The sequence below is a fragment of the Adiantum capillus-veneris genome, chromosome 9 (assembly GCF_014529385.1).
Source record: "Adiantum capillus-veneris isolate H3 chromosome 9, ASM1452938v2, whole genome shotgun sequence".
NCBI classification, from domain to species: domain Eukaryota; kingdom Viridiplantae; phylum Streptophyta; class Polypodiopsida; order Polypodiales; family Pteridaceae; genus Adiantum; species Adiantum capillus-veneris.
Genome location: NC_140939.1, coordinates 104,081,661 through 104,108,411, shown reverse-complemented (window position 1 = coordinate 104,108,411; position 26,751 = coordinate 104,081,661). Strand labels below are relative to the sequence as shown.

Sequence of the window (26,751 nt, the reverse complement as noted above, 5' to 3'; positions counted from 1 at the left end):
GGCGAGGATGTCAAGGCCAAGAGGAAAAGGAGAGCTCGTCGAAAGTTTCATGTTTCAGATTTTCCACTAGGGGATGGGCAATTAAGCTATGACTTGAAGGAGGATCTGACGAGCAGGAAGGCAGATGTTACTTTTGGGCAGCTCATAGAGATGGTGCCTAAGCTAAAGCGACAGTGGAAGAGGATGGTTAACCTAATGGAGAAAGAGCCAGAGAGAGGTTCAGTAAAGGTGTTGGCAATGGATGAGCTACCAGACATTTTTCCAATAGTAGATGTGTGGCATAAAAGGAAAAATTTGGGACAAGGTTATGTGGATGGCGGAGCCCAAATATGTGTCATAACACACTCATGCGTTGAGAAGATGGGTCTCACAGTGGCTGGGGTGTCAGGTTTTCGGATCAGATTGGCAAACCATCAAAAAGTAAAATGCTTGGGTGTTGTAAAGAGCTTAGAAGTGGAGGCATATGATGCAAAGGCAGTGGTTGATTTTCATGTTATGTCAGCAGGGTTGGGAGCATATCCTGCTATACTGGGCAGACCATGGTTACATGTAGTGGGAGCTGTTCAAGATTGGCGACATGGTACGATTAGCCTCTATGGAAAGACAGGTACCAAGAAGCTTTATAATATGGACACAAGGAAACGATTAGAGGAGCTTTATGAAGATGAGGATGAGTCTAGTGATGAAGACTCTTCCACGGTGACAGATGAGGACAGTGATAGCACTACCAGCAGTGATGAGGATGTTGATGTTGCATTTCTTTTGATGGACAAAGAAATACAGGAGTTTGGTTTAGTTGCATTTGCGAATGAGGTTGAAGATGAAAGTGAAGGGCCTTATGAAGTGATTGAAGGGCTGATGCAAACCAAGGTTGAGTTGTCAAAGAAGCAGGAATTGATGACACAAATGATCAGTGGAGACCTCTCAGCTATGGAGAAGGATATATATTTGCACATGATGGCTAGTTTTCCTGATTTGTTCATTACTTCATATGAAGAGATCAGAGGGTTCAAGGGCAAAGAGATGCATATAGAGCTGAAAGAAGGTGCTAAGCCAGTGCGGCAAAGGCTAAGAAGGATGGGTCAAGAGCAAATGGAAGCCTTGCGGGTAGAGGTGGCCAAGTTATTGAAGGCAGGGTTCATAGTTCCAGTGGAGACCACAGAATGGGTGAGTCCAGTCGTAGTCAGTCCAAAGAAGGATGGGAAGTGGAGAATTTTTGTGGATTTTCAACCCTTAAACGCAGCCACTAAGAAGAACCCATATCCTCTTCCATTCATCGATCAGATCTTGAATTCAGTGGCAGGTTATGAGAGATACAATGTGTGTGATGGTTTTTCAGGCTATTTTCAATTGAAGATTGCTCTTAAAGACCGCACAAAGACAACTTTTATTACGCCATGGGGCTGCTATTGCTACATAGTATTTCCATTTGGGTTGTCAAATGGATCTTCCTTCTATCAAGAGAGAGAAAATTGGGTGTTGGAACCATTCATTGGTAGTTGTGTTAAAACTTTTATGGATGACTTCTGTGTCTATAGCAGTAGGGCTGAACACCATGAGAAGCTGCAGATGGTATTGGATCGATATGATGAATGTGGAGGACAACTAAATCCAAAGAAATGTCATCTAGCACAGCCAAGGGTGAAGTTATTTGGCCATATGGTGTCAGAAAATGGCATTGAGGCTGATCCAGATAAGGTGAAGTCTATTATTCTTCTTCCATCACCTACGAGTACGAAGCAATTGGCAACCTTTATACAAAAAGTGAAGTACATGGCAAGGTTTATTCCATTGTCTTCTCAGATTCTTTATCCATTACAACAAGTGGCAAAGCATGATCCATTGCAATGGGATGACAAGTGTGAAGAAGTGTTTCAAGAGGTGAAAGAGGTGTTAGGGGGTTTGTCAGCCATGCAGGCTCCTGATTGGGAGAAAGTTTTTTATGTAAATCCCTCAGTAGGGGATGATGCCATTGGAGCCATGCTATTGCAAAAGGGGAAGGGCAGCCATTATATGAGGCCAGTGTATTGTGCAAGCCGAGTGAAGTTGGTAGCGGAGAGAAAGTTCTCGGAAGTAGAGCTAGTGATGGCCAGTGTAATATTTGCTTGTCGACGATTTCGTCATTACTTGCTACCACGGCCGTTTGTTTTCTTGACGAGTTATGCCTTTTTGCCACAGTTAATTAATGGTACTAACATGTCAAATGTGGTGAAGAAATGGGTAATTGAGCTGCAAGAGTTTGAGTTCTCTTTTCTAGTGGAAGATAGTACAAAGGCTACCCTAGCTGATTTGTTGACCTACAAGGAGAATCCCCTTATTGTTAAGGAAGAGGTGGTGAGAAAGGTAGTTGAATAAGTGCCACAGATCAGCAATGCACATGTGTTGTTCTTTGATGGTTCATACAGAAAGAGCCATGATGCAGCTTCAGGGGGTATAGCACTTTATGATCCAGAGGGGAAGCTAGTATGCAAGAGAGGGTTCAAATTGGATGCTCATAGTAACAATGAGGCTGAATATGCTACTCTAGAAGCTGGATTACACATTTGTTTGAAGCATGGGGTTCGAAGGTTGAGCATAAAAGGTGATGCCTTGTTAGTGGTGTAGCAAGTGCTGGGTGTGTGGAAGAGCAAGAACACCTCATTGAAGGAAATGTGCTTCAGAATTAAAGGCCTGTTAAAAAAGATCGAAGCATGGAGCATCAGACACATTGAACGTGCTCTAAATGGAGAGGCACATGAAGCAGCTCAAGGCATGATTGGGGAGCTATTTGTGTTGAGGACCACTTTACCTCTTTATCATGGCTGGGAAAGTTTGGCTCAAGAAGAGGAGTTTTTGCTAACAGGAATCATTCCAAAGGAGATTCAGAAGTCTAAGAAGTATGGCTTTGTGCGTAGAGCATACAGGTACAAATTGATTGGTGATGTCTTATACATGAAAGGGGTCGATCTCGTGTTGAGACGTGTACCTTAGCGGGAGGAGCTTTACAGAGTGTTGGAAGAGAATCATGAAGGCGCATGTGGTGGCCATTTTGCTCTAAAGATCACCTTGCATAAGATTTTGCAAGAGGGGTATGTATGGCCTAGTTTGCACAAGGATGTTCACCATTGGTGTAGGTCTTGCAATAGGTGTCAAGCATTTGGGAAGAGAGTGTTGAAGCCAGAGCTACGAAAAACCATTATGGCGTTTGATGTGTTTGAAAAGTGGGGGATTGATGCAATAGGCCCGTTACCTATCACAAGCAGGGGCAAAAGCTATATCTTGACGGCAGTGGACTATCTCTCTAGATGGGAAGAGGCTATAGCAGTAAAACAGATCACTGCAAAGGATGTGGCAAAATTTGTGTATGATGAAATATGTTGCAAGTTTGGGGTGCCATTAGAGCTACTTTCAGATAAGGGGCCAGGATTTAGAGCTAAACTGCTAGACTTCTTATGCACAAAGATGAAGATTAGGCACCAGCATACCACTCCTTATTACCCGCAGTGTAATGGCTTAAATGAAAGATTCAATGGTGAGTTGGTACAAATTCTCTCTAAAGTGACAGAGCACCAAGGAAAGAATTGGGATTTGGAATTGCCTAGTGCATTATGGGCTTACCGTACTTCGGTGAAGACAGGTACATGGTTTAATCCATTTCATGTGGTGTATGGAAAGGAAGCACTATTTCCTGTGGAGGTAGAGTTGCCTGCGGTCAAGATGTTAGAGAAGTTGCTTGGGCCGCCTAGTGATGCATTCAAAGAGAGGCTCTTGCAGTTACAAGAAGTCCAGTTGGATAGGATGAGCGCATTGGAGCATTATGGGCAGATGTAGGATAAGGATTTGGCAAAGATAAATGAAAAGGTCAAAAGTAAGGGTATCAAGAAACATGACTTGGTTTTGCGCTACAACAGTAAGCTGGAAAACACCTTCCAAGAGAAGTTTCAAATTAAGTGGGAAGGCCCTTTCAAGGTAGTGGAGTGTTTTCCAAATGGCACATATCAGCTGGCTAACCTGGATGGTGTTCTACATAAGTCAAGGGTAAATGGATTGCGCCTTAAATTGTATCATGCTAGATTGATGATGGCGGAGAAAGATGAGCTGTCTGTGGATCAAGCAGTGTTGGTGAGGGATGAGGAGACCTGTGATGCGGCGAGTCTCATATCTCTCTTTGCTGCTGCTGATCATGAATGATCTAGCAGGCTAGGGGATGGGCAAATTATGTCAAGAGTTTTTTGGAGCAAGGGATTTCACATATGTACATATACATGCATGGTGCATCAAATAAAGAATTGCCCATTTTTTAGAGCCAGGTGGTTACGTGGGGCCCACATGTGTACAGGTAGGACAAGGTGTACATAGTGTATCGATTTTCACTATTACCAGTACCACTGTGTTTTTTCTACAATAAGGAGGAGTTGGTAGCGCATAAAAATTCTTAAGGAAGCTATCCGCAGGCCGACGACATGAGGTAAGCAGGTGCGTCAGATGGCATCTAGTGGCGTCAGGAGGGCAAACGAGGTCAATATTTGCACGCGGATGAGGACGGACACAACCTGGGTGTTTTCTTGTGAGAGTTATGCAGAAAGTTCATCATTAGGACCACTTTTTGGGGCCACTTCACGTGGGTGCGAGACGCATTATTGAAAAGAAATGAGTGCCAGGTGTGCAGATGATGCGAAAAGGTGACAACTATGCACTGCGAGGTCAGTTTTTGGCTTGTTCGGGGTCCGTTTGAGGTCATCTAAAAGGCTAAGGGTGTCCAACTAATAAAGCTAAGTGTGGGAACTGAAAAAACAGAGAGAAGACCAGAAAAAATGTGGAGAAGAGAGGAGGAACAACCGCCGGTGTGTTTTTGGGGTTTTTGGAGTCTCTTTTTTGGCCGTAAACTGCTCATCCGAGGTCGGATTTGAGCTCTTTGACATTGTAGACTGGGGTTTTGGGCCGTTCCAGACGCGATGGCACTGTCCATTTTGCCAAATTCCTCCCTCTTTTTTTTTTTTTGGATGTGTAAGTTTCTCCTATGAGCGAAGTTTCTGCTCCAGTTTGTGATTGTATCTGGTATCTTTTACCCATATTGTGTGAGCTCTTTGCCCCATTGGTGTTGGCTCAAGCTCATTTGTATCTAAACATCAGAAATTATCCTCTTTTGAGCTGAGTTTTTTGGGTGTGTGTGTGTGTGTGTGTGTTTCTGTGTGGAGTGGGCAAGTGGATAGTCTCTCTCCTCTCACTCCAGAGGTGTGTTCCCTGTCTCGGCCAGGTGTGTTGTGTAAGCCGAGTGGTGCCCCATAGTGTGTGTGTGTATCTTCCCAAGAGTGTGTGTCGAGTCGTTATAGAGGCGCTGTGTGTGTTTTCATCCCGCTCACACCGTATTGGCAAGGATTTTTCAAAGGGTAGACTTTTATGGAAATGCACAAATTGACTCCAAAACTAGAGAGAGAGAGAGAGAGAGAGAGAGAGAGAGAGAGAGAGAGAGAGAGAGAGAGAGATATGGTCATGCTATCATCAAGTATGCATTATGCTTGCTCATATACCCAAAACTTCTTTCTTAACAAGGTTTGGACACTATGAGCTTTTGGTTATGCCCTTTTAATTGACCAATGTGCCAATGACTTTCATGAAGCTTATGGGAAGTGTCTTAAGACCATATTTGAGCAAGTTTGTTATCGTGTTTCTCAGTGACATTAGTGTGTATAGTGCCTTTGGGAAAGAGCGCTTACAAAGTGCAAAGTAGGTGTTTGAGTTGTTACGGCGAAATAAGTTATATGCCAAGAAATCCAAGTGTGATTTTCTCAAAGAGGAATTCATTCTTTGAGGCGTTTAATTTCAACTTTCATACTCCATATGGATAAATCTAAAGTGATTACCATTAGGAGATGCGTTCTCCCAAAACTCCAAAGATCTTCACATTTTCTTGGGGTATGTAGGTTTTTCATCTCGACAACTTGTTAAAAACTATGCTCATATTGCTGTTCAAAAGACGGACCACCAACTAAAGTCCAAAGGGAAAATCTATTAGTAGGGAGAAGCACAAAGGAAAAGTTTCAATGCTCTCAAGGTCGCATTAGCTAGAACTCCTATTTTAGATATTAATGACCCTATGAGACCATTTGTGTTAATAGTGCTATTGGTGCAGTCCTTCTATAGAAGGGATGGTCAATTGTATTTGAATACAAGAAGGGTCAAAATTACTTTGGTTATGAAAGAGAACTCTATACAATAGTGATTGCTTTGAAGACATGGAGACATTATTTGTATGGGGATTAGTTTGAGATTGGTTTGACCATGAAAATAAAAAATGTTTACACCAAAAACAAATTTGAAGGTTCAAAAGGCCAAGTGGCTTGAGATTGTTCATGAGTAGGATACAAAGCTCTGGTATTGTAAAGGAAGATGATACAACGTGGTAGCAAATGGTCTAAGCCATACACCTAAAATGATCTCTCTTCTCTTTTTAAATATTGAAAGTGAGTTTTTGGAATCTCCAAAGGGAAAATATGAGCATGATGAAATATACTCCAAAGTGTGGAGCCATGTGAAAATGAGGGATCCTTCTTACTCTGTACTAGCAGTGTGTCTTCTTCCTCCAGACCCAGTTCTCCTCTTTTGAGTGATGAGCTATAGAGATGAAACAATTTTACAAGCCATTGTACGACGTCGTGACTCAATATGTGTGGTAGTAGATTCGTTGACTATACTTTATAAATTTATTCTAGCAAAATACACATTTAAAACTCCATAATTGGTTAAGTTATTTGTTGATAATCTGCATAGACTAAGTAGGTTGCCCTTCAATATTGTGAGAGATCGTGTTCCCAAGTTTAACAATCATTTCTGTAGAGTTGTGTTTTAAACGATTGGGCACACAACTCAACATTAATATTGTACATCACCCAAAAATGGATGGTTATACTAAACATGTTAATTAGGTTCTAGAGGATATCCTAAGAGAATACGTCAGCAAAAAGCAATCAGATTGGGAAGATTATCTTGCTATTCTAGTGTTTGGTTACAATAGTGCCAAGTATGTGATGATTGGCTTTAGTCTTTTTATGCTTATGTACGGTTTTCAACCTAGATTACCTATTACCGTGGGGTTGGCAATTGAGAAACATCAGTAGGTCAAGGATTATCTCCAATACCACAATGATGCGTTAAAACACGCTCTTCAAAATGTTTGAAAAGCATAGAATAGATACAAAAAGTGATGGGAAACGTTGATAAGCTACATTCATTTTATGTGTGCCAAAGTATTAAGAAAGTTTGAAGACTGGGCCAACACCTAAATCATCTCCAAGATACTATGGGCCTTTTAAGATACTCAAGTGCGTTGGAGATATAGGCTACAAACTCTCTTTATCTATGCACTCTTGTATTCATTCGCGATATTTATGTACTTCTTCTTGTATAACCCACTTGCAAGGTAAAGCATTTTTGCCTTTTGGTAATTCAGCCAAATCCCATGTCTCATTAGCCACAATTGAATTGTATTTTGATTGCATAGCCTGTTCTCAATTAATGCTATCATCCATTTGTATAGCTTCTTTGTAGCAACCTGGCTCTCCACTGTTAGTGACCAAAATGTGGTGTATACTCGGCTCAAACCGCTCGGGCGCACATGATACTCTTACAAAGTGTCTTAGTGGCTGACTATTGGACTCTGCTCTCTTTGGAGAAGTAGTAGCATCTTACACATGAGGATTAGGTGCAACACTACCGAATTGAGTTGGTTCGGAGACTACATATTCAAAACGAACACGTCTGTACTCAACATTCTTAATGGGCTTCTTGTGCATTTTTGAGTCATTGAAAATCACATGTGAGCTACGAATGACTTAGTTGGATTCTGGGTGCCAGAGATGATAGCCCATCTCTCCATTTTCACCATAGCCTATAAAAATGCATTTGTGTGACCTAGGATCAAACTTGTGACAAAGTTCTTTGGGCACATGTGCATATGCCTCACATCCAGATACACGTAAATGCTCATAGGTTGGTGTGTCCTAGTCCATGATTCCTTTGTAATTTTGAAATTCAAAGGAGAACTAGGTAAACTCTTCATGACGTGCACTGCTATCAGAACAGCTTCCCCCCAAAACTCTGGAGTAAGCTTCACCATAGACATCATAGAGATAACTTGCTCTTGAATCATGCGATTCATTCTTTCAACTACCCCATTTTGTGAAGGTGTGTATGGAGCACTAAACTTTTGACAAATTCCTCTTCAATTGCAAAAATCCTTGAACTACGTGGAGACGTATTCTCCACCATTGTCCATGCAAAAAGCTTTGAGTTTTCTTCCTGATTGCTTCTCAACCATGGCGAGAAATTTTTGGAACATAGTAAAGAACTCTTCCTTACACTTAAGGAGATACACCCACACCTTTTAGGTAGAATCATCTATGAACGTGAAAAAGTAGTTTGCCCCCCCTGGAGTTCTATGTGGCATTGGACCACACAAATCACTGTGCACTATGTCTAGGGGTTCGCCTAGTTTCTGTTCAATGGCGAAGATGTCAACCTAATCTGTATGCCGTAAAGACAATGCTCACACAATGAAAAGTTTATGTAATCTAACACATGTAAGTAGCCAACCTGCTGAAGTGTTTTTATTCCTTTTTAGCTAATATGCCATAGCTGGCTATTCCACAACTCAGTAGTAGAAGGCAACTCGGTTATAGACCGCTTTTGACGTTGTGACGTGTTTTTACGGAATGATTCAAGCCACCCCAAAGACTTTGGAAAGGTTTTTCTAATGCTTTTGGGTCCCTTATATGTAAATAAAGCATGCTTGTACTAAGTGTACAAAGGCTGTGTGTGCTAGCTGTCTCTACGCATGCGGGCCAGTTGTGCGGGGTGCATAGTTTTGCTATTTTTGTACATAAACGTGTCGAAACTATAAAGAGTCACTTAGTACTTGAAAAATATGAAAAAAACTGAGTTTTTATCAGCTTGAGGTCGTGAGTGAGTGGGGGATTTGACAGAGGAAGATCTAGCAACAAGAAGCCCTGATTGCCACGAGGGATAGAGGCGTTTGGGAGTAGAGCAGCCTGTCTTGCTAGTCGAGGGCCTGATGTGGTGAGTTGAGAGTGTGTCTCTCCTCAATGGGCTGATTAAAGTGAGTGCTTAGCTCTGAATATTGACCTCTCTTCATCTTGGTTTGAGGTATGGCAACCATGTTGTTTGCAGCTCCTTGTGGTGCAGCTAGTCCAGGGTAAACTATGTGCTGCAATGCCTTGCTTGTACATATATCAAAGGGCAAGGTTTCCCCCAAGTTTTTCATCACTTTTTTTGATTTTTTTTGCTGAACTTTGTGGATTTTTAAATTAATATTGATTTGAGTGGGTTTTGGTCAAGCTATGTGTATATATGGGAGCGCCTATGGAAGCCCTACTAGCACATGGAAGGGCGTTTGAAAAGAAGTGAAGCTCTTTGAGTTATGGTCAAAAGTGCAGAGATGTCCATGGTTTTTTTCTCACTTTTTTTCTTGATTTTATTGCTTCCTTTGTGTCTTTGAGTGCAATGGAGTGTAGTGGGAGTTGTAGCGGTGTAGAGGGAAGCTAGTCGAGGTTGAGTGTGTTTGAAATTGAGAAAATTCGTGAGAGAAGATCAGCCCATATTATCTTGAGAGAGCTATACTCTTCATCCTGTTTTCTTGGTGTTGGTTTGAGGTGTTGTAGAGGCCAGCCCCCCAATCCTTCACATAAACTGGTGCCCCCACGGAGGAGAAGAGAATCCTTCTAACAGGGTTTTGATCTACAGATTGGCATCCATTTGAAGATCAACCCAAGGACTATGGCGGGAGATGGGTATGAAGTCTTCAAGGGTGGGAAAGGAGAAGATGTGGACAAGTTCATCCGAAGGATCGAATTGATTGCATTGAAGAGCAATAGGGACGATGGTGCATTCAAGGTACGTTTGGTGAGTTTGCTACTTGAAGGTGAAGCACGTGAATGGTATGAAGATAGGCTTGAAGGTGGTGTAAAGGGAGATTGGAATATTCTTTCTCATGCCTTGAGAGAAGAGTTTGAGAAGGAGGATGATCCTGAGTATTTGTGGAGAGAGCTAAGCAAGTTGCAACAAGGAGAACATGAAGACATAAATGTGCACATAAACAGGTTTGAAGCTTGTTGGAGAAAGATCATAAAGGGACTTGAAGAGAATCAAATGCCCCCTGATTTCTTGAAGAAAGATAGGTTTGTGGTTGTCTTACATCAAAGCATTAGAGACAAGGTGGAGCTCAAGGACCTTGGGACCTACAATGAGGAAGTAAAGGTTGCTAGAGAGCAATGGAGAAAGAAGGTGAGAGGCATGAAATGGCAAATAGGGAAAGAGAAGAAAATGTACATCAAAGGGATGGTTATGTATCAACAAATAATGTGGTCGAGCCTTTGCCTTTGGATATGCATGTTGAAAGGGAAATCCATGTAGAAGCTCCAAGAGTGGACAATAGAGGACATGAATCCTTTCACCAAGACATTCAAAGATTGACAGAGAAAATAGGAAACCTCAACCTTGCGATGCAAGCTATCCAAAAACAAGTAAGAAGACCTCAAGGAGAACGGCCTCAAAGGAATAGAGGTGATAATGTGATGTGTTACAATTGTGGGGAGAGAGGGCATATATCGCCCAATTGCAATCAACCAAGGAGAGAGCCAGGAGGTATATATCCTATCATACAAAGACAAATAGGTAATGAAGGCAATGTAAATGAAAATGTGCAACCTCTCCAAGGTCAAGGACTTGCACAACAATAGGGACAAAATCAAGCTCAAGCACCTCCACAATTTAACGTAGGAATTTTGGAGGCAGTTGAGGAGGGAGATGAAGATGATGAGGTTGATGTCTTTGCAAATAAGAGAACAATGGCACAAAAATCAGGGAGTGAAGGCCTTTTCAAAGAGGAAAGATCAAGGACAAATCCAAGGACATTCATGTGATGCCTGCAAAGCTTGGGGCATATCCAGTTATATTGGGTAGACCTTGGTTGATTGCTATGAGGTCACGACAGGACTGGTACAGGGGATGTATTGACCTCTTTGCGGACAGGCCTAAAGAGAAGAGGATTAGATATGATATGAAAACATGTAAGGTGCTGGAAATTGATGATGAACCAGCTATGCATCAAGATTTATCGCCATCCACTTATGACATGTGTGACAGTTCTTCTAGTGCATCCTCTACATGTACTGACGATGAGGTTTATGATCAAAGTCTTCTTAATCTTGATGTAGATCTTTGTGGGATACATGTATATGATGAAAATTGTGGTAAAGGGAATGCTATGAGATCAGAAAATGACCACGGGGTTGATCATGATCCGAATGTACCAAAAGCTGAATTAGTGGATATGCTTGCAGGTGACCTGACTAGTCGTGAGAGAGAAGCATATGACGCATTGTTTGATAATTATCCCAAGTTTTTTGCCAAATATTATGCTCAAATGAGGGGAACAAAGAGTGTTGTTCATGAAATAAAGCTTAAAGAAGGTGCAAAGCCTGTTGCTCAGAAGCTAAGGAGATTGGGCACCATTCAACGAAAGGTATTGGAGATAGAGGTGAGTAAGCTTTTGCAAGCTGGTTTTATCTACCTTGTGGATGATGAAGAATGGTTTTCCCCTGTGGTTATAGTTCCAAAAAAGGGAAATAAATGGAGAATATGTGTGGACTATAAGCCATTGAATGCGGCAACAAAGCGGCATCACTATCCCCTTCCCTTTCAGGATGAGATTTTGGACACTGTTGCAGGTCATGAGAGATATTCGGTATGTGATGGGTTTAGTGGGTATTTTCAAATTGGGATTGTATATGAAGATCAAAAGAAGACCAGATTTTTGACCCCATGGGGAGTGTTTTGCTATAGGGTGATGCCCTTTGGCTTGATGAATTCTTATGCGAGCTTCCAAAGTTGGATGGACAAAGTATTGGGGCCTTACCTTGGAAGCTTTGTAAAAGTTTTTATGGATGATTTTTGTGTTTACAGTGATAGAATTCTTCATGCGAAAAATCTTGATATGGTGTTTAAAAGGATTGATGATGATGGGGGTCAACTCAATCCTTTGAAATGTAAAATTGCAAGAGCTAGAGTGATACTTCTTGGCCATGAGGTAAGTGAGGATGGGATAGCTCCAAATCCTGCAAAAGTGGAATGTTTGCTTATGATGGAGAGTCCTAAAAGTACAAAGGAATTGATGAGTTTTGTACAAAAGTTAAGGTACTTGTCAAGGTCTTTTTGTATGCTTGCTGAATATGTGCACCCTTTGCAAGAATCAACACAAAAAGACCCTTTTCTTTGGACTGAGCATGAGCAAACAGCTTTTGAATACATCAAGGAAAATCTATCTACATTACCTTTGATGATGCCTCCTTGTTGGGAGGAAATGTTTTACTTGAGCTTGAGCGTGGGTGAGCATGCTATTGGTGCAGTATTGATGCAAAAAGGAAAAAAGCAATCTTGTATGAGGCCAGTTTACTACATAAGCAAAGTGAAGAATGATGCACAAAAATCATGGCATGAGATCGAGCAATTGGTTTGGGCATTGGTATATGCAACAAAAAGGTTGAAATCTTATCTTATTTGTAAAACTTTTGTGGTGTTAACATCATGTAGTTTATTGCTTCATGCACTAAGGTATCCTGGGGATAGTCCTAAATTGCAAAAGTGGATACTTAGCCGGCAACAATTTGACATGAGCTTTACTAAGGAGGATAGTGTGAGAGCAAATATGGCGGATATGATCACTTTTAAAGAGATTCATGCAAGGAGTGATTTGAAGAAAGATTTGGAAAAGAAGATAGCACCAAGCCCAACTATGCATGCGGAGCTTCAGGATGTAGAGGGTACCTTATACTTTGACGGGGCTTTCAAAAGGAGCTTTAATAAGGGCACTATTGGTTATGTATTTGTGGATAAAAATGGCATTGAGTGCTGGTTTGGAAGCCAAGAAGTGGATGTAAAGAGTAATAATGAGGCTGAGTATGCAAGCCTCTATTTGGGCTTGGAAGAATGTGTCAAAAGACATGTAAGGAGGCTTTTAATCAAAGGTGATTCTATGTTGATTGTGCGGCAAGTTCAAGGTACCTGGAAGGTAAATCAAGAAGGCATGAAGGGCTGGTTTTTCAAAGTGAGGAAGTTGTTAAAGTCTTTTACTTCCTTTCAAATATGGCATGTACCACGAAATATGAATGTAGGGGCTCATGAGTTGGCGGAACAGGTGTTCACAAAGGATGTGCATGCGGTGATAATTACAGAGCCAAGGTATCTTGGAAGGGAATCCCTCCATGAGGAAGAACATGTGTTGCAAACGGGTTTTTCAAGAAAGGGATTGGCTTCTCAAGAAAGGCATGCAATCACACGAAGAGCTATGAGGTATGTCTTGATTGGAGAGCAAATGTATCACAAGGGGGTTGATGGTGTCATGAGAAGAGTTCTCTGCCATGATGAAATTTTTGATTGCTTAAAATCATGTCATGAGTAAGGATGTGGAGGCCATTTTGGAGTGGAAATTACAAGAAGGAAAGTATTGAATGCTCAACTTATGTGGCCAAGCATGAATAGGGATGTTGTGCATTGGTGTAGAAGCTGTCACGAGTGCCAAATATATCAAAAGAGAAAGCTGATGCCCGAGCCTTTGAGACACATTGTAAGCTATGGACCTTTTGAGAAGTGGGGTGTGGATGTAATTGGTCCTCTTCCAGGCACTAGAAATGGGAAGCACTACATACTTAGTGCAGTGGATTATATGACAAGATGGCCAGAAGCAAAGGCTAGTAGAGGGGCTACAAGCAAAGATGTATGCAGCTTTATCTTTGATTGCATATGTTGTAGATTTGGAGTGTTGTTGGAGCTTGTAAGTGATCAAGGGAAAGAGTTTAGGAATGATCTTATCATTGAATTGGTGGAGAAATTGGAGATCAAACATAGGTATGCTACTCCTTATCATCCACAATGCAATGGGTTGGTGGTGGCATTCAATGGAGTTTTACAGAAGATATTGTTCAAGCTTGTGGAAGAACATCCAAAAGATTGGGATATGTATTTGGAGAGGGCATTGTGGGCATGTAGAGTGACTCAAACATCATCCACAGGCTTCACTCCATTTCATTTGGTATATGGAGAAGAGTGTGTTATGCCGATTAATGTGATGCTTCCTTCATTGGAGTTCATTTTGAAACATAGTTTGGTTGAGGAGGAGCATGTAAAAGAGAGATTGGCATCTATGCATAGCCTCTTGTTGGATAGAGAAAGTGCCATTAGATGCTATGAAGACTTGGGAAGAAGAAGGGCTGATGTATTCAATGAAAAGATAAAGGAAAAAGGGCTATGTGAAGGCATGTTGGTTATGAGGTATAATAGTGCTTTGGACAATACCTTTCAAACAAAGTTCAAGGCAAAGTGGGAAGGTCCTTTTGTGGTGCATAAGGTGTATGATAATGGAAGCTATCAACTCAAGGACTTGGATGGAAAGATGCATAAGGCAAGAGTCAATGGGATCCGAATCAGGCCTTATGTGACCAAAATCATGTGATGAAGCAAGAAATGTACATGAAACACTTGAAAGTGTTCCATGCTTGTTGGGGGGGCAATATGTGACGTGTTTTTACGGAATGATGCAAGCCACCCCAAAGAATTTGGAAAGGTTTTTTTAATGCTTTTTGGTCCCTTATATGTAAATAAAGCATGCTTGTACAAAGTGTACAAAGGCGGTGTGTGCCAGCTGTCTCTACGCATGCGGGCCAGTTGTGCGGGGTGCATAGTTTTGCTGTTTTTGTACATAGACGTGTCGAAGCTTGAAAGAGTCACTTAGTACTTGAAAAATATGAACAAAACTGAGTTTTTATCAGCTTGAGGTCGTGAGTGAGTGGGGGATTTGATAGAGGAAGATCTAGCAGCAAGAAGCCCTGATTGCCGCGAGGGATAGAGGCGTTTGAAGGTAGAGCAGCCTGTCTTGCTAGTCGAGGGCCCGATGTGGTGAGTTGAGAGTGTGTCTCTCCTCAATGGGCTGATGAAAGTGGGTGCTTAGCTATGCATATTGACCTCTCTTCATTTTGGTTTGAGGTATGGCAGCCATGTTGTTTGCACCTCCTTGTGGTGCAGCTAGTCGAGGGTAAACTATGTGCTGCAATGCCTTGCTTGTACATATATCAAAGGGAAAGGTTTCCCCCAAGTTTTCCATCACTTTTTTTGATTTTTTTTGCTGAACTTTGTGGATTTTCAAATTAATATTGATTTGAGTGGGTTTTGGTCAAGCTATGTGTATATATGGGAGCGCCTATGGAAGCCCTACTAGCACATGGAAGGGCGTTTGAAAAGAAGTGAAGCTCTTTGAGTTATGGTCAAAAGTGCAGAGATTTCCATGGTTTTTTTCTCACTTTTTTCCTTGATTTTATTGCTTCCTTGGTGTCTTTGAGTGCAATGGAGTGTAGTGGGAGTTGTATCGGTGTAGAGGGAAGCTAGTCGGAGCTAGTCGAGGCTAGTCGAGGTTGAGTGTGTGTGAAATTGAGAAAATTCGTGAGAGAAGATCAGCCCATATTATCTTGAGAGAGCTATACTCTTCATCCTCTTTTCTTGGTGTTGGTTTGAGGTGTTGTAGAGGCCAGCCCCCCAATCCTTCACAACGTGTACAAAGTAGCACTTATATGCATGGTAACATGTACAAAAGGATGTAAATACATGAATTTGGGAGCTTTGCAATGTAGTTTCAAGTTAAAAAAAAGATGCAACGTGTACACATTGTGAATAGCCAGGTTCGCGTGCTAGCAGTCGAACACATTTACATGCCCGTATAGGGTATCGGGGTCTTGGACATGGTTTTAGGTGGCTTATTTTGGTTCTAGATAATGTGTTTGAGCTTTCTAGAATGTAAATGATGCAAGTGACAAGTATGGGTACTCTCATCCCGCTCGAGAAGTTTGAAACATGCAATAACTGTCTATTTACGGTGCCTGATTTGCGGTGATGCGTGCACCGCCCTAGAAGTGGTCAAAAATAGAATGTGGGGATGTGGAAAAGTGCTTTGGGTATAGAGGATCAAGAGTACAAAATTTGGTGAATTTTGGAGTCCGTTTGGGGTTTTTCCCGCGAAAAATGCCCGCAGGGAGTCAAAACTGGCCAAAACTGGGCCTAAAAAGGTCAAAAAAGGTGTGAAAAGGAATCAAAGTGCCACATCAGTGACGCTGCCGTGAGTGCTTGGGCGGAAGGATCATTTTGGAATCCAAGTTTTGTCACTTTCACCTCTCTGTGCGGGGAAGGAAGCAGGGTTCCTACAGGTGGTCTAGTGCAGTCCCGTCGCGTTCGCGTCCTGTTTTCGAGTGTGTGGAGGAGTGAATGAGAGATTTCTCTCTTCAATTTTGCACTTGGGAGAGTCTATGGAAGTTTTGAGGTTTCCATGGATGTGTGTGTGTGAGGAATTGAGGGAAGAAGGTGCGGCTTTCTTGTGACCCTGTATCGGTGCCATTAGGGTTGGCGCTACTCCAAAGAGTCCAACAGAGTGGAGTTTGGTGAAGGCTTTGCAATGGTTTGAGAGTGGCCTTTTGTGGCTGGATTTTTTGGGTTTTTGATGGTTTTTCTTGTATATTTTGGTCACCATCAAGCGTGATTTCCAATGTTGATCACCTCGACTCACCTTGTAGTGTCTGCGGGCAGGCAAGGGCTTGTAGGTCGAGGAGTTTGGAGTTTGAATTGAGCTTGTGGGTAGAATTTTTAGGGAGATTTTGAGTGGTGGTGAGTGAGGTGAGGAATTTAAGTAAATTCCTTGTATTGTGTTGAGTTTTCTAGGTGTGTGAGTGTGCGCACGACATCTTTTGCTCCATCATCCTTTGGCGATCCCGTTGGGGAGCGGAAATTTGTTGGTTATGCACCCAGGTGAAGCGGTTTTGCTTTGAAGTTCTAGCTTCATTAAAGAAAAGTGATGTTTTGGTTGAGGTGCAAGACTTCAACTTTTGTGGAGTTACTCATGCAAGGGAGAAGCGACTCCGAAGAGATGGCTTATAGTCGGCCAGTGTTCACAGGGAAGGAGGATGTGAAGGACTGGATTGCGGATTTCGAGTGGCATACTTGGTATGCACATTGTGAATGATGAAACAAAGCTTCATGTATTTCCTCTGGCACTCAAAGGAGAGTCTCGAGAGTGGTTTGAAGGTTTAGAGTAAGACAGAAAGCAAACATGGGAGCAGGTGAAGTTGGCAATTTTTGACAGGTTTGGGAAGAAACTAACCGCAATAGAAGCGACGACAAAATTGAGAGGTTTGCAGCAAGATGTTCATGCTAACTTTAAAGAGTTTTTGCAACACTTAAAAGGACTTTGGGTTCAATTAGAGGCGGCATCCCTAGTACCTCCAGGGGATTTCTTTAAAGTGCGTCAGTTTATGGATTGTCTCCATCCAAGTGTAAGGGAGAAGGTCGATCAAGATGAGCCTGCTACATTTGAGAGAGCTGTGGAAATTGCTAAGGCCAAGAGCAAGAAGATCAAGAGAAGGTGGGAGAAAGGCATGACATACACTGAGCCAGTTGTGGTGCAACCAATGGTCCCTCTGGCAACGGATGATAGAGTGGAGCGAGTGGTTCAAGGTCCAGATCCCGTTACGGCTCGGGTTTTGCATGATCTTACCGGTTGCAAGAATTAAGAATTAACATAATGAATAGGAACCAAAGAGAAGAGCGGCCAGCCGGGAGAGGTAGGGGACAAAGGCTACAAGGTAGATGCTACAATTGTGATGAAGAGGGTCACTACGCCCCTGATTGTCCTGAACCACCACGAGAGAGAGGAGGGATATACCCCTTATATGGACGTGGTCAAGGGAGAATAGAAGAAAATCATCAAGAGCGAGCACTAGAAGCACCACCGCCGTAGCAACCACCACAACCGTTGCCTGGAAGTGGAGAAGGTAGAGCTATTAACATCATTACCCTTGAGCATCAAGATGTGGATGTTTTGGCCAATAAGAGAGCTAGGCATGATAGGGAGAAAGAGACCGAGGAAGAGAGGGAAACAAGAGCAAGGAAAGGAAAGGATAAGGTAGAAGACAAACCAGAAAGTAGCAAGAGGCGGCGAAGAAGGAAAATTGGTCCAAAGGACTACCTCCTTGGCCAAGGTGTTGAAGACTATGATATTGTCGACGACATACGAAATCAAAAGGCAAATATATCTTTTGGTCAGTTGGTGGCTTTGAACGCTAAATTGAGGAGGCAATGGACCAAGTGTGTGAGTACACGGCTTCCTTCCAAGAAGGAAAAGCATCAAAGCATGGTGTCATCCTTGAGGGTTGGTCACCCAGTGGATATGGTGCCATTAGTTGAAGCTATGCTGGGAAAGAAGACGGAAGTCCAAGCATATGTGGATGGTGGTGCCTAGGTGTGTGTCATGATTGAGGCTATCATGAAGGAAGCAGGCATTAAGATGTCAGTGAAATCTTTGATCTGTATGAGGATGGCCAACCACAAAAAGGAAAGGTGTCTTGGAATAGCTGAAGATGTGAAGATAAAAGTCTTGGGGATTGAGTGCTTGATTGATTGCTACGTGATGCAAGCGGGTGAGAATGCTTATCCAATCATTTTAGGGAGGCCATGGCTTATAACCCTTGGTGCTAAGCAGGATTGGGGCACGGGCTTGATCACCATCCCCAAAAAGAGAAAGGAAGGACCATTGTCTATAACATGAAGACACACAAGAGCCATACACAGCCCCTATTGGAGATGCAAGATACAGATTCTCGACAGAAACTACGTCATACGATAGTGATGCATTGTCTACGACATCAGAAGAAAGTGTAGAGGAAGGATTGATGCAATTATGTCCTGATCTTTTTGGGATAAGTGTTGAAAAGGAAGCATCGATGCATGATGTGAATGTCAAGGAGAAGAAGGATAGTCCAAAAGCAATTGTAGAGCTTGCCAAAGTGAATGTAAGGAGCATGCTAGGAGAGGACTTGACAGAAAAAGAAAAAAAGGAGTATGAAGACATGTTCAAGGAATTTCCAAATCTATTCGCACTGAATATACAGAGTTGCAAGGAGCTAAAAGAGTCGAGCATAGAATCTATCTAAAAGAAGGTGCCAAGCCTAAGGTTCAAAGGCTTAGGAGGTTGGGGGTCATTCATGAGAATGCACTTCATGAAGAGGTGACGAAGCTTTTGGAAGCAGATTTCATCTTTCGAGTGGAGGAGTCTGAATGGGTCTCTCCAGTTGTTATTGTGCCCAAGAAGAACGGAAGATTTAGGATATGTGTTGATTTCAAACTTTTGAATGCTGCCACAAAAAGAAATCATTATCCACTACCCTTCCTAGATGAAATCCTCAATCAGGTTGCCATTCATGAACGTTACTCAATCATGGATGCATTTTCTGGCTACTTTCAAATCTTGATAGCGATTGAAGATCGATTGAAGACGACCTTCATTACTCCTTGGGGTTGTTTTGCCTACAAAATAATTCCTTTTGGGCTGGTTAATGCATATGCTACCTTCCAAGGATGGATGAATAGAGTGTTTGGTCCCTACTTGGGTAAGTTCATTCGTGTTTTCATGGATGACATTGGGTGTTATAGCTCCAGGGTCACACATTTGGAGAAGCTGAGGTTGAGTTTTTGAAAGGCTTCAACAAGAGGATGGGAAACTCAACCCAAATAAGTGGAAATTTGCTCATGCTGGAGTCCATTTGCTAGGACATGTGGTTTGCCAAAATGGAATAGAAGTTGACCCAGAGAAAGTTAAGGCTTTATTGCTTATGGATCCACCCAACAACACAAAGGATTTAGCATCATTTGTGCATAAGCTCAGGTACTTGTCACGTTTTTTCTGCATGCTATGTCAGTATGTGTATCCTCTCCAGAAATTGAGTCAAAGAGTTCAAGGGTTTGAATGGAATGAAGACATGCAACAGGCTTTTGATGGCATCAAGGAGGTATGTGGGTATTTGCCTTGGTTCTTGCTTGTCAAAGGTTCAAAACCTATTTGTTGCTCCAAAAGTTCTATGTGCTCACCACATCGAATATTTTGCCTGATGCAGTACAACATTTGAAGCCTAGCAAGCGCATCTTAAAGTGGACTTTGGAGCTTCAAGAGTATGAGTTTGAGTTTAAAGTGGATCATTCTATTAAATCTCATTTGGCAGACATAGTGGTACATAAGGGGGGGGGAGCTTCCATCTTACCCAAGGGTGGACAAGGATGATCATGAAGAGGAAGTAGATATTACAGATGCGTATACAATGATGTTTGGTGGTGCATACAGGAAAGTACTTCAAAAGGCAAGTGGTGGGGTAGTCATTAAAAACCCAAAAGGCGATGTAATCTTTTCTAGAGCTTACGATCTTGATGAACATGAAAGCAACAATGAGGCCGAGTATCTCACGCTTTTCCTTAGGTTGAATTAGTGTTTTGAGTTTGGATTGAAGAGGGTCATTGCAAAAGGGGATGCGTTGCTAGTAATGAATCAGTTGCTTGGTTTGTGGAATGTTAAGAAAGACAATTTGAAGAAGTGGTTCTATGGCATCAAGAAGCTTTTGCATGAGTTTGAGAAGATACAATTTAAGCATGTTCCTTGTGAGAAGAATAAAGAAGCTGATGAGTTGAATAGGGACAATTTGGATGCCTTGGTAGCTCCTTTAAAGGTCGAGGAAGCCTTATATGCAGGAAGGGAATCATTGCAAGATGTAGAAGTATTTCTTAGTAAAGGGCAATGTCCAGAGGGCATGTCAAAAGTTCGGCGTCAGAGAATAGTTTCAAAAGCAAGAAACTACACATTGGTAGGTGAGGATCTCATGCTTTATGGCAAGGATAGCATTTTGAGAAAGTGCCATACAAAGAAGAGATAGGCTTGATTTTGGAGCACTGCCATGAAGAAACAGGCCATCAAGGCAAGGATCAGGTTTTCTTTCGTGTTTTGAGAGCAGGTTACTGTTGGCCCTCTATGATGAGAGATGCTTATTTTTGGTGCAAGTCATGCCATGAATGCCAAGCGTTTTCAAATCAGAAGCTTTTGGCTGAGCCTCAAAAAGTTATAATGTCTTTTGATGCATTTGCAAAATGGGGAGTAGATGCTCTAGGTCCAATGCCAAGGACCAACAATGGCAAAAGGTATATCCTTTGGCTGTGGACTATTTGACAAAATGGGTGGAGGCAAGAGCAGTAAAAGATGTAACAGCAGGAAGAGTGGCCTCTTTTTTATATGAACAGGTGTGTTGCAGGTTTGGAGCTCCTATGGTTATCATTTCTGATCGTGGACCAGGGTTTAGGGGAAAACTTTTTGCTGCTCTCATGGAGAAATTGAAAATTCAGCATAGGCACTCTTCTCCTTACTACCCACAATGCAATGGACTGGTTGAGAACTGCAATGGTCAAATTGTGAAGATGCTATCAAAGTATGCTAGAGAGCATCCTAAAGAGTGGGACTTTGACTTGGAAAAGTGTTTATGGGCTCATAGAACTTCGTATAGAGTGTCAACACAATTTACACCATATGAGCTTGTTTATGGAAAAGAATCGCTTATGCCCATACAAGTGCAGTTAGATGCCTTGAAGTTGTTGTGCAAAATGCAAGGTGAGCATAATGACAAGTTGCAAGAAAGAATTCTTTCTCTAGAGTTGCTACGAATGAATAGAGAGAAAGCCAGTGATTATTATCTTCAACTAGCAGAGACAAGGATGGAGAAAATGAATAAGAGGCTACCAGAGAAAGAGATCAAAGAGGGAGATCTGGTGATGAAGTATGATTCTCGGTTGGATTTTACTTTTCGAAAGAAGTTAAGGGACAAATGGTTGGGTCCCTACAGAGTGAAGCATGTATTTCATAATGGCACCTATGAGTTGGAAAAATTGTCTAGTGAACGTTTGCGCTACAGAATAAATGGGTATCGATTGAAGAAATATTTTGTGAGGAATGTGGTTCCAGATGCAAATAGTCTCTTGGTTGAGCATCATTGCTCTACCTAGAGGGTGGGCAATGATGATAGACTGCTTTTGACGTGTACAAAGTAGCACTTATATGCATGATCATATGTGCAAAAATATGTAAATACATGAATTTGGGAGCTTTACAACGTGGTTTCAAGTTCAAAAAAAGATGCAACGTGTACACATTGTGAATAGTCAGGTTCGCGCGCTAGCAGTCGAACACATGTACATGCCCGTATAGGGTATCGGGGCCTTGGATATGGCTTTAGGTGGCTTATTTTGGTTCTACATAATTTTTTTGAGCTTTCTAGAATGTAAATAATGCAAGTGACAAGTATGGGTACTCTCATCCCGCTTGAGAAGTTTGAAACATGCAGTAACTGTCTATTTACGGTGCCTGATTTGCAGTGATGCGTGCACCACACTAGAAGTGTTCAAAAATAGAAAGTGGGGATGTGGCAAAGTGATTTGGGTATTGAGGATCAAGAGTACAAAATTTGGTAAATTTTGGAGTCCGTTTGGGATTTTTCCCGCGAAAAATGCCTGCAGGGGGTCAAAACTGGCCAAAACTGGGCCTAAAGAGGTCAAAAAAGGTGTGAAAAGTCATCAAAGTGCCACAGTGACGCTGCCGTGAGTGCTTGGGCGGAAGGAGCATTTTGGAAGCCAAGTTTTGGCACTTTCACCTCTCTGTGCGGGGAAGGAAGCAGGGTTCCTACAGGTGGTCTAGTGCAGTCCCGTCGCGTTCGCGTCCTGTTTTCGAGTGTGTGGAGTGAATGAGAGCTTTCTCTCTTCAATTTTGCACTTGGGAGAGTCTATGAAAGTTTTGAGGTTTCCATGGATGTGTGTGTGTGAGGAATTGAGGGAAGAAGGTGCGGCTTTCTTGTGACCCTGTATCGGTGCCATTAGGGTTGGCGCTACTCCAAAGAGTCCAACAGAGTGGAGTTTGGTGAAGGCTTTGCAATGGTTTGAGAGTGGCCTTTTGTGGCTGGATTTTTTGGGTTTTTGATGGTTTTTCTTGTATATTTTGGTCACCATCAAGCGTGATTTCCAATGTTGATCACCTCGACTCACCTTGTAGTGTCTGCGGGTAGGCAAGGGCTTGTAGGTCGAGGCGTTTGGAGTTTGAATTGAGCTCGTGGGTAGAATTTTTAGGGAGCTTTTGAGTGGTGGTGAGTGAGGTGAGGAATTTAAGTAAATTCCTTGTATTGTGTTGAGTTTTCTGGGTGTGTGAGTGTGCTCACGACATCTTTTGCTCCATCATTGGCAACATAGATAGAGTGTTCGTTGATACTCAAAATAAACATAGAGTACATGGATCCATTTTTATGCCCTTTCATCATGATAAGGTTGTTCTTGTGGATCATCCAAGAACAACTATCGAAAATTGTAGTGTAGCCAAGATCATCCAATTTCCCTATAGAGAGCAAGATCTTTGTAAGCTTGGGCACATGTCAAACATTTTGCAACACAAAAGCATTGCCAATAGGCATCTGAAGTTTCACATGACTAATGCCAATCATGTCGAGCTCATAGGAATCACCAAGCTTGACTATGCCATGCATGGATGCATAAGAGGAAAACCATTCTCAATGTGGTGTGACATGAAAACTTGCACCAGAATCAAGAATGCAATTCTGTGCATAACCCTCATCATGTGCAACCAAAGCATCTGGAGTGAGATCTAGAGTGAAAATGAGAACATTTGAGGTATACGATCTCACCTCTGAATGAATCTGTATTGGAATAATGATCATCATTGGAGGAGGAGCATCCTCATCTGCAGTGGTAAGTATGGGAGACTCAACCACATTGAACTCCTTAGTCTTTACCATACTTTTGCCTTTGCCAAAATTATCCTTTTGTATGTTTTCTTGATCTCTTAGAAAACTGAAACAATCCTTTTGTAGTGTCCCTTCTCGTGGAAATACTAATACTTGACATTTCTGGCACTGCTCTCTCTACTTGAGTTTCTTTGTCTGCTAGGACTACAAGGATTTTGCTTTGTACTTTTGATTTTGTATTTGTTGCTGTCACGGCCTCTTGCCTTCGTTGAACTGCCAGCCATATGTGCATCTCCATGACTAGCACCGAGAGATTTACGTCAAATCTATTCGGTAAGCAACGCATTTGTGACCACATTGAACACTAACTTGCCATTCGGAGCCGAATTGCTAATGGCTGTGCAAAAGATATCCCATGAACTAGGTAGAGAGCATAACAAGAATATAGACTTGAGTTTGTCATCAAAATCCTTAAAGCCCTGAGATGTCAGCTCATTGAACAAGGAGTTGAACTTATTTAAGTGACCATAAGTTGTGTTTCATGTTCAGATTCATAAGCTTTTTCATGAGAACAACTTTGTTGGTGGATGCACTTTTGCTCTCCCATGCTGAACATAAGCTAGCCCAAAGTTCTTGGTTTTTGTCTTCCCTATGATAGTAAAGAACACTGACTCATCTAGATGTAGACGTATCGTAGCCATGGCTCTTGCATCCAAAAGCTCCCACTGAGCTTGCATATAGTCATCATCCTCTGCACGCTCTTTGAACGCGGTCCTGATAGGTCTCTGCACGCTCTTTCAATGGTCCTGATAGGCCTTTATTTATCAAAACATCTTTCATGCGCTCTTTCCACATGATGAAGTTGCTGCCATCAAACTTGCGAATGAAATACTCCTCCTTTCCGAAGCCATCACTGATAAGAGGGTTTGAGAGGTGTCAAACTATAGCGAGAAGCTGCAAAAACTTAGGCAGAGTATTCTTTGTATGAGGAGTCAAAACTCAACTCAAAATACGCATAAATGTGCCAGCTGCACTAACTGGGCATCTACTAGACAAAACCACTACTATGTGACTGCCAACTCGACGTTGAGAGTGCAGAAAATAGTTTGGATACATATCCTATGACAAGGGTACCAAAAGTGGGGAGCTCTAGCTACCTGTATCATAGAAGGTGTCTCAACATTCACACACACCCCAACTCAAAGAAAAACTTAAAGAAAAGTGAAAGAGGGCATCCTCCCACTGTCAAGCCATTGGCTAAGGCATGTAAGGGCCGTATTGGTGATTGTCTTCAGCTACTTTCTTATGCTTTGTGGGTGGATTGTACTACACACAACACAGTTACATGTTTCATGCAATCAAAGCTTATGTGTGGACAGAAGCATATTATGCCTCTTGAAGAGGTGGGGACTACATGGAGTTTATTGCTTTGGGATCCAGAAATGAGCAGAGAAGATTCGCTTGCTTCAAGGATTCAACAGCTAGAGCGGACAAGCAAAGACATAGAAGTTGACAAGGAGAAATTGAGGAGTGCTCGTTTGAAAAATAACGCTGCTTTTGGCAAACAGCATAGGCTAAGGCCATATGCTATTCAATAAGGGTATTGGGTTCTTGTTTATGATAGCAGTTTGGACAACCAGTACAAAGCTATGCAAAAGATGGTTAAGTGGCGGTTTTTGGCCTGTATGTCGTTAAACATGCTTTTCCTAATGCTACTTACAAGTTATGTAAGATGGATGGTATAGAGTTGAAACTTTCAGTTGTAGGTAAGCATGTCAAGCTATATAAAAGAAGAAATGAAGAGCTTAAAAATGCAGAGAAAGGCTTCAATGTGGACGAAGATAAGGATTTAGAAGATGATGATGTGATTTTTGACGAAGATGTTGGTCTGGATAACCTCTAGAGATTGACACATACCGGAGGATGTGCAGGTTTAGAGGGTGTGGATGTCATTCCGCTTTGCATGCACAAGATGAAAAGCAAAGTTTTGTTTGTATCTAAGAACTTTGAAAAATCTATGATCTATGTTAGAACTATTTATGGCATGAGACTAGCAGGAGTGTATGCATTACGTGGTTTTTTGTAGACCAAAGTGAACCAGCTGGGTTGACAAGTTTTTTCTTAAAAAGGTAACTTGAAGTGCTGAGTAACTGGTCCATACGGCTCATCAAACGGAGCACTAGTAAGAAAGTTATGGCTAGTTGAAGTTTTGTCGGGGGTCGGGTTTGTGCCCACCTAGCTGCATTAGAGGACGTTCCCTTTGGCATCTTCTGGACCTCAACAGGGTTCAATTAAATAGAGAAAACTGTGTAGAGTCAGTAGGAACTGACGTCTTGTCAATTGAGTTCCTGGGTGGTTACATATGCCGAGCTCAAGTCAAGTGTAAATGCAGAGAAATGACGTGAGATGTTTTTTTGGGTGTTTTTGGTGACCTTGGTTTGCAGCCCTGGGAGATTCAAAATGTGGCAAAGGTCGGGTGGGTTGAAGTCGGAAATGGGTATTTTCAACTAGATGCTACACTTTGGTCTTCAGGTTTGGGAGTCGGGATTGTGAGCCAACCAACATTGGTGCAATATTAGGTATTTTTTTTGGGGGATTTTGTAGTGACCTTGAAGGATTTTCAAAGGCCACGCGCTCAAAACTACCACATGGCAAGAGGGATTTTCCTGTATGCAGATGCACCACATCAAATGAAAGGCCATTTGTATAGCCTTGTGGACCATGAGGAGAGTGTACAAGAGAGAGGGGGAGTGAGCTCCCTCACCTTGTGTGTCCATGGCCTCCATCAAGGGGCATTGCTCGCGCGCAGTCGGGTGGCCCTTCGGGCGACGCTGGCGGTTGTTTTGATAGTGGCGGGCTCTTGGCCGCCAGTGGTGGCCGACGGTGCTATGGTGGTGGACTTGCAAATAATGACATGGAATGCACCCACGAGCGGCGTTCCCACGCCTATAAGGGTCCCTCCAATTTTTTGAAGACAAACCCACCCCACAAGCGAGGTCACTAGTGCCTCAGGGAGGGTCTTGTGTGTGTGAGAAGGAAGAGGCCGGCGAGTGGTGGTCGACGGTGCTATGGTGGTGGACTTGGAAATAATGACATGGCATGCACC

The 26,751-nt window shown here is 42.3% G+C and overlaps 1 protein-coding gene and 1 pseudogene across 1 annotated transcript; both read left to right on the top strand.

Moving 5' to 3' along the window:
• Positions 1–9,771: 9,771 nt before the first annotated feature.
• Positions 9,772–10,123, top strand: LOC147450922 (uncharacterized; annotated as a pseudogene).
• A 2,541-nt stretch (positions 10,124–12,664) lies between these two features.
• Positions 12,665–25,243, top strand: LOC147450921 (uncharacterized). Its single transcript, XM_086520549.1, has 2 exons — positions 12,665–13,189; positions 25,025–25,243. The coding sequence occupies exons 1-2, from the start codon at positions 12,665–12,667 to the stop codon at positions 25,241–25,243; spliced, it is 744 nt and encodes a 247-aa protein (XP_086376675.1).
• The last annotated feature ends 1,508 nt before the right edge of the window (positions 25,244–26,751 follow it).